The sequence below is a fragment of the Cyprinodon variegatus genome, unplaced genomic scaffold (assembly GCF_000732505.1).
Source record: "Cyprinodon variegatus isolate N-32 unplaced genomic scaffold, C_variegatus-1.0 Scaffold17, whole genome shotgun sequence".
In the NCBI taxonomy this organism is placed as follows: domain Eukaryota; kingdom Metazoa; phylum Chordata; class Actinopteri; order Cyprinodontiformes; family Cyprinodontidae; genus Cyprinodon; species Cyprinodon variegatus.
In genome coordinates this window covers 574,097-582,082 of record NW_015150470.1, presented here as the reverse complement: position 1 = coordinate 582,082, position 7,986 = coordinate 574,097, and the positions used below count along the sequence as shown (strand labels likewise).

At 38.4% G+C, this 7,986-nt stretch overlaps 1 protein-coding gene across 2 annotated transcripts in view; it reads left to right on the top strand.

Moving 5' to 3' along the window:
• The window catches only part of cadm3 (cell adhesion molecule 3), a 177,043-nt gene extending 171,436 nt beyond the window's left edge, over positions 1–5,607 (top strand). For both annotated transcript variants that reach the window (XM_015387098.1, XM_015387087.1), the window contains one exon: positions 4,903–5,607. In XM_015387098.1, coding sequence (XP_015242584.1) covers positions 4,903–5,021 — 119 coding nt within the window. In that variant the 3' untranslated portion in view covers positions 5,022–5,607. The remainder of the gene's footprint in view (positions 1–4,902) is intronic.
• Positions 5,608–7,986: the final 2,379 nt, after the last annotated feature.

Genomic DNA, 7,986 nt, shown 5'->3' with positions numbered 1-7,986 from the left:
TTAAAACATGCTTTTTATTTCAGTGTTAAAATTTGTTTTAAAGTAACAGATTTTAATTAAAAATGTCTCCTGACCTTTACTGCTTGATGTTTTTTTGTATTAGGACCCCGCTGATTTTTAATTGGTTACCCCTGGTATAGAGAATAATGAGTATTTCTACTCATTAGAGTTTGTTACAGTACCTGTTGTCAACCACAAACCTCTTTGTGGTTTATAGGGATTTTAGGTCATAGAAAAATATGAGAAGTGTTGAAGAAGTAAATGTTACACAGTTTCCAATTATTCATAAATGTAAATTTGAAAATTGTGACAGTAGTTTGTAACATGTAGGAACATGATGTCCAAAGAGCACACTAGAAAGGTCAGATATAAAACTGTGGAAAAGTTTAAATTAGGATTAGATATAAACCAATACCACAAGCTTTGAATGTTTCATCCATTCATACCAAAAACTGGAAGAGCTTACTGTTTGGTTTGCAGCCAAATTATATTACAGTAGCAACACACATTACCCTAGACGCAGCCTTTCCACCATGACACATGGCTGTGCCTTTTTGTTAGTAAATATGAGGCTATTGTGAAAGAAATCTTGTTAAAGGTTACAAAAGACTTAAAACTGAGAGGAATGGGTCAGTCTCCTGCAAACAAGAACCACAAAAACGGATATTCACTGCTGTTTTCCTCTGCATCTGATCCAAGCAGTGCATCATTTTCCTCCTGCTTCACGATTATTCATGATGGTGCGTTGGCCTGTAAAACCCACTAAAAGCCATTCTACAATGATATTACAAGGCACAATAAGGCTGCTTTCACATAAGAGATTGTGGGGCCTGTGGTTTTATGCGTTGCTTAAAATTGGCATCAATTAGCTGAGCCAATTGACAGGCGGAACTTAGATGACAGTAAAGTTCTTTGTGTCATCATTAGGAGCTCTTTAAAACAGAGAAGGCCTGTTACTGGGCTAGAAAGAGAGAAGGCTGATATATGAAGCCCCTGAAAAAAGACAAATGGTGACCTAAATAAGGACAAAACTTCACTAGCTTAGAGAAAACAGATTAAAAATGTAGATATACTACAGCTGCTGCATTACTTAAGCTTGTACCTAATATAATTAAATTTGCTATCCAGGATCTTAGTAAAGATATTTCCTTTAGTGGTTTAGCCAATTCAATTCATCCCATATCCTGTTTTTTGGGCTCTAGTCTCATAGCAAGTTTAAAAGAATCCTTTTTCAATGGGGGTCATTACATGTTGTGTTTACTAAGTTTCTTCTTTTAGTTAATATTTCCTCTCAACAGAAAATGTATCAGTTACAGTCATTTTGGTAAATTAATGCATCACATTATTATGATGGAAAAATCAATCACCCCCCCGCCTCGAATGAATTATTAACTCAACTGTTGCAGTTCTATGAAAACACTAACAGTAAATCAGGTTCTTTCTGTTAAAAGTTTACCTTTTCTCACCAAAATACTAAATTATTAATCTTCTTTCACAGCTGAGAACATTTACCTGCCTAACCTGGCAGTATCCAGATTGATATGTGTAGAAGTGAGTTGAGTTCTATGTTATCAATCGGGGATGGCTGCCGTTCAGTTTGTCCGAGAAAAGGAGTTTAGTACAATACTTGGAGCTGATTGGTTGATGTGCGAGCTAGGACCCGCCTTCCAAAATACGCTTTTAGCCAACTTTAGCAGCAAATTGTGACATTGCCTAATCAGATAAATCTAACTTTTTCCAAATCCCATCGGAAGAAAAGCGCAGACATCTTTCTCATCCACAAATGCACAAAGTGCTTCTCATTGCTCCTTTTTTAAACTTGAAATTGTCGCTATTTTAGCTAAATTGACTGGTGAGTCCTCCAGCGTAGCCATGTTTGTAATGCCCAGCAAGGCCCTTCTGACTGTTGTCATTCCTACATCTCCTGCCTCAAAAAACACTGCTGGTCGTTACGAGACAGACGTATCAGAGAGAGTCTTTCAAGATGGATTTGTTGTGAGACTGAAAACTTAGATCCCGTGACAATCCAGGTTATTATCTGCCAACATTGGCTTGAATTAAAAGAAACAATAGCTTGAAGATTATCCTGATTATTGTGTGGTTAAGAAGGACAGCCTGCTTGTGTTCATCATTTTGTCACAACCCTGGTTATTTGTGTGACTCGATTTAAGTGACTTTGTACTGGCTCTATTATTCAGTTGTGTCACACAAAAACAACCTTAAAGGGGAACACTGTTTTGTTTTTTTTACATTGGGCCCTTGATTTTACATTATTACAGCATATTCATGTTCACCCATTTGAGTTTTGTGTCATTTGGAGCTGTTCTGAAGATATTCCGGTAGGTTATATCCAAGTAACGTCTTCCTATGGGCAACAACTTTAAGGCACAAACTAAACTGTTCATAATTTATTCTTTATGGTACGCCAGCATTCATAACATTTAGGCGAATCACTGCTTCCCAGACATCCGCGGTTATATTTTTTATATTCATATATATTTTTAAAACAAAGCGGAGTGTGTGTGACGTCATCCGCGCGCCGGACTGGACTTGAGTTATGACAGGCAGCCCGAGCCTACGCTCTACCCCTTCTATTCATTTGGCTAGCTAATCTGAATTGTTCAATTCCATTTGGAGAGCGAGATCATCTGTGGTAGTAGCACTAGACATCTGCCAGGCATTTGAGTAAAACTAGCAGCAGTTCAACGGACAGGATGAATGAATACTAGCTGGCGCGTGCGGATGACGTCATACACACGCCGCTTTGTTTAAAAATAAATATAAATATAAAAAATATAACCGCGGATGTCTGGGGGACAGTGATTCGCCTACATGTTATGAATGCTGCCATACCATAAATAATACGTTATGAATAATTTAGTTTGTTCCTTCAACTCGTTGCCCATAGGAAGATGTTACTTGGATATAACAGAACCGAACATTTTCATAACAGCTCCAAATGACAGAAAACTCATATGGGTGAGTAGAACATGATATAATAAGGTAAAATCAAGGGGCCAATGTGAAAAAACGTTGTTCCCCTTTAAGAGTAAAGTTCTTATAATTTTAGCAAATTTAAAGCAATACATTCTAATCAAATATTCACAATATACTACTGCTAAAGATTTGTGTCAAAGTATGGGAAGATATTTATTTCCTTTTAATAATTTGATCTATACAGTCTGTCACCCATTAAGAAGGATGACGTCTTTATGTGAGCCAAAATTATATTTAATACATTTAAATGATAAAGTTGTATGTATTGCAATTGTGTTTTCCTAATGTAAACTAAGAAATGCATTTTATTGGGTGCAGTTTATACAAATGAAGAACTCTGGCTTTTGTCAGATTTTAACACAAACTAATATTCAGTGCCATATGGTAACATTACATCCCATTCAGTCATTCACCCATTGACTTACACTCATGGTGGCAAGCTACATGGTCACTGCAGCTGCCCTGGGGCTCACTGACAGAAGCAGGGCTGCTGTACACCAGCGCCAGTGGACCCTCTGACCATCATCAGTAGGCAATGCGGGTGAAGTGCCTCAGCATCGACAGTGAGAGCTGGGGTTTGAACAGATGACCCTTTGATTACATCACTGGGAGTTGGCGTCAGTAATTTTGACAATGCATTTGACTGCATTTACTACTTTATGTATTAGCCTACTGCTTAAGACCCAGAAATGTTTAAAAAACTTCAATACTCTTGATCTTGAAAATATATTCATTATTTTATTTTATCGCGTGTTGAATACAGTAATTCTGTTTTCATGTTTCAATAAATCATCCCTAAACAAAAAGCAGATTATATAAAACTCCACTGCCAGACTACTAACTGCTACGCCCCAAACAGCCCAGATTGTGGAATAACTTGCCTCTGTCCCTCTGTATGGTCGACTGTGTGGTCAATTTATAAAAAAATTGAGAATATTGTTGTTTTTAAAAGCTTTATATAGTGGATTTTATATATTTTTTTATACATTTACTGTATGTAATTCATTCCCATGTGTTTTATTGGATTTATTTTTTGAACAGCACTTTTTTACTTTGAAAAGAACTTCATAAATAAATAGTACTTACTGTTTACCTACTTAGTTACATTTAAAAGTATTCTGCTGAGTCATTTCAGAACTTGCATGTATGATATCAACTTTACTTTATGAAGAAAAAAAAAACTGATTTTGATGGGATTTTTTGTTGTTGTTACCTGAATATATTCTGTTCTTACAAAGAACGGTAACCATTATGGTACTTTTGGTATTTGCTATAAGATAAATGAGACAAAGCTTTTTAAGGCATGCTACTAGAATATTTTGGCAAGCAGAAAAACAACAAAATAATATCAGATCGTTGCTGCATTCTTGATCTGCTGCTGCCTACCATCAGTTTATTGATTTAAAGGAACCCAAACAAGTGGGAGGGTTCTTCCCACATCATTAATCGGAATGTCGGGGAAATGGAGCCAGACCTCATTCCCAGCGCTGCCTGTCCTAAGTCCTCAGCACCAATATCCTTTTAGGAATTTTTCTCACATAAAACAGCTCTATGGTAGTGATGAAATGTCGAATCTGTATATTGTGACTAACAAATAGCTGAAAACATTTGCGGCAGTAAATAAAAAACATAATTAACTTCCTGATTGGTGTTTCTGTTGGGCTGATTTTCTGTCTCCACAGTCTCTGCCACAGTAATTCAGCCACTTAAACCAACAGAAAAACAAAGATTCACAGAAAGCACTCATTGTATTAGCTTAGGGACCGCAATGAAACATATTTACAATCTTATCTGAAACCTCCCATCCTATTGGTTGTCTTTTACAGCCTCTGCAATCTATTACTCCACCCTTCTCCCGCTGTCTCCAGCTCACTGGTTCACGCTTTTTTTCTCCTTTTCCCACAGGAACGTATCTGACCCATGAGGCCAAGGGTTCCGACGACGCGCCTGACGCCGACACAGCTATCATCAATGCTGAGGGAGGCCACTCCGGAGCCGAAGAAAAGAAGGAATACTTCATCTAGATGGGTGGGGAGACAGAGTGGTGGGAGGGAATAAAGCTAGGAGGAGGAAAATATGGAGGATTAAGCTGGAGGAGAGAGGGAAAAACCTCCATTTGTTTTCACAACTCTTCAGTTCTTTACTCTGTTGCAGGGATGTTAGCAGGGGCAGGGAGGTAAAGAACTGTGGGCAAAGCTTCAACTACCCTCTTTGCATTGATACAGGGAAGAGAGATTTTTTGCACTGACATTTGGATGAACTGAAGATACACACGACCCACACACAGAAAAACACCCGATTCACATCTTTTCTTTCTGCACAGACTTTCTTTCTACTCGTAGATGCTCAGATTAACAAAGGCGACCTTCCTACTAACACATCCTGGTCCACTATCAAATCCTCAAGCATCCCTTTTTTTCCCCCCAACTGTCAGCGCGGTGAAAAAGATAAATTGTAAACCACATTCCAGCATTTTCATAACCTCTTTTCTCCCCACACTGCAGGCCAAACTGGGTCTGCCCCCTTCATGTTCCTGTCCTCATTTTCTCTATCCAAACCATGCAGAATCCCTTTGAAAATAAGCTTTGGGCAGACACAAATTCTTGACTGAAAAAAAAAACTATCCTCTTTTATCTTATTTTAATGATTTAATGCAATCAAACCTCTTCCTGCAGACGATCAGATTTTTCCACAACGCACCTCCACAAAAACGTGCAAAAACAGCATTCCTACCTTGCGCTACCAAGCCCAGGGCCTCCAATATACATATATAAATATATATAAATATATAAATATAGAGTTATATAGCATTCTTTTTACTTAACAGAAAGCGTTCGGTGTGTTGTAAATACACTCTGTTCTGTTATTTTTTGCAGTCTGTCATTCTTCGGCACCCTCTGTCCTCTCTCATGCAGCCCGTTACTGTCTCACAGTAACTTATATACTCAAAAATAAAGTAGAAAAAAAAAGCCTGCCTGTTTTTATTACATGCGTGAATATACAGTTAAAATGATCATTATCTTTGGGCTAGAAAAAAATGTAACAAACACATTGTTGCGATGAAACCTAACCTGAACTGCAAATATTTGTACAAAGAATGTTTTTTTTTTCCTATTGGTTTCTTTGTGTTTTCTAAATTTCTTTTTTTGGATTTTTTTATTTTTTTGGGGGGGGAGATTGTTGTATTTCCTGCCCACGTCTTGTGTTACTGTCAGTGTTAACAGTTTACAGTGTCTGCCTGTATGTCAGTTAAAAGGTCTTTTGATTTTGCCATTTTTAAGTCGTTTCTTTGTCTCTTACTGTGGACAGTTTCTCCCTGTGCTGTCAAACCTTGACCCGTAATCTGTAGCAAAGTGTCAGCTAAACACACATTGAGAAAGGTTTTAATGGACTTTCATTCCTGTCTTTCATGTAGTTTCCCTTCAAATTGAGCCTGCTAAACCCAACTCTCACCTTCAGATTGCCTTTCTTGGCAAGACCATCTGGCTCTGAATCCATTGAGTAGGGGCATCACTGGCTTTCTCTAAGAACCTGCCATGTTTGCTGCTTCAGGGTTGAGAAAATACTCACAGGACCTAACAGGGCTGTCTACATGCATTTCAACTAAGTTCCTGGCAAAAGGAGAGGGGGGAAAAAAAGAATGTTCTTGTGTAAGCAGGACTCATTCGCCAGCTTAGTGAAAGCTTTCCATAAATGAACGCAGCTTTATTAAGGTTGAGACCTAGTCTTGGCACTAGCGAGCCCCACTTGGCCCAGGCATGGAAATTGATTGCAATCTAACTAAGAGGCTCTGGCTGCAGGTTGTACTCATGCCAAGGCTGTGTTGGACGAGCTGGGGGTTTCAGGCTTCTCCAGTCCTCAAGAAAGTCATTTAGGAAACCTAATGTCCTCTTCTACCAACTCCCCCGATCCCTAACCCCACCCCACTCGTCGATTTCTTTTCATACTTTAATCAATCAAGCCGTCTGTGTCCTGATCCACCTTCACCCCGTTTCCCCTCCTCTCGTCACTCCTTCCTTCCCCTCCCCTCCATTTCCGATCAATGTCCAAAATCTCCTTCCCAGTCTTTTGTCTCCTTGAGAAGGCTACAGAGACATACAGTAGCTGTGTGGTTATAGCTCTCTGCGGTACTGAGGGTGTGTGGTGAGGATGAATCAGTGATCAATTTGCAAACTACCCTTGAAAATATTAATATATCAAGTATTTTCTGCTGCCTAACAGGGTCCTGTTAGTTTTATTGAGAGTTGTTGACTGAGATGTTGCAGATTTTCATCCTGTAACTGCCTGAGTTTGTTCCAGACCTTTTTCTGCAAGTCCAAAGACAGGCGGCAGTTAGGTTATGAGTGTGCATGAGAATATATCGTCATCCTTTTATGTCTCTTTGTTTCAGCCCTGGTCCCTGATGGACCAGTACCCTATGCAGGGTGCGCTCTGCCTTTCACCCTGTGAGAACTGGGATTGGCTACATCCTGAACATAATATCCTACAACAGTGGTACCCCAAACCCTGGTCTCCAGAGTCCCGTATCCTACATCTTTTAGATCAAGAATTTTCAAACATTTTCTAACAAATACTAACTCTGCGAATATTAAAGATGTAAAGTACCAGCATGCTGACGCAAGATTTTTAGAACAGTAGTGAATCAGGACTTCTTCACTTTCGTTTGTGATAAGGGAATTACTTTTTCATTCCATTACGTTCATAAGATTTCATTTTGTGGTTACCAGTTAAAGAAATAACAGGAATAACCTCTGAAGTCTGCAGTTTGAGAAATAAAGTCAGACGTTTCTCAACACCCTAACCTCAAAATCCAATATAGTTGTGATCTGTTTAAGGCAAAAATAATAAATGGTTTATTGCACTTCTGACTGTAGTAATCTCATTAAATCTTCACCAAAATTGTATAATGCAACATCTTAAGTAAACATATTCATTATGTATATATATATATATATATATATACATATATATGTATATATATATATATAT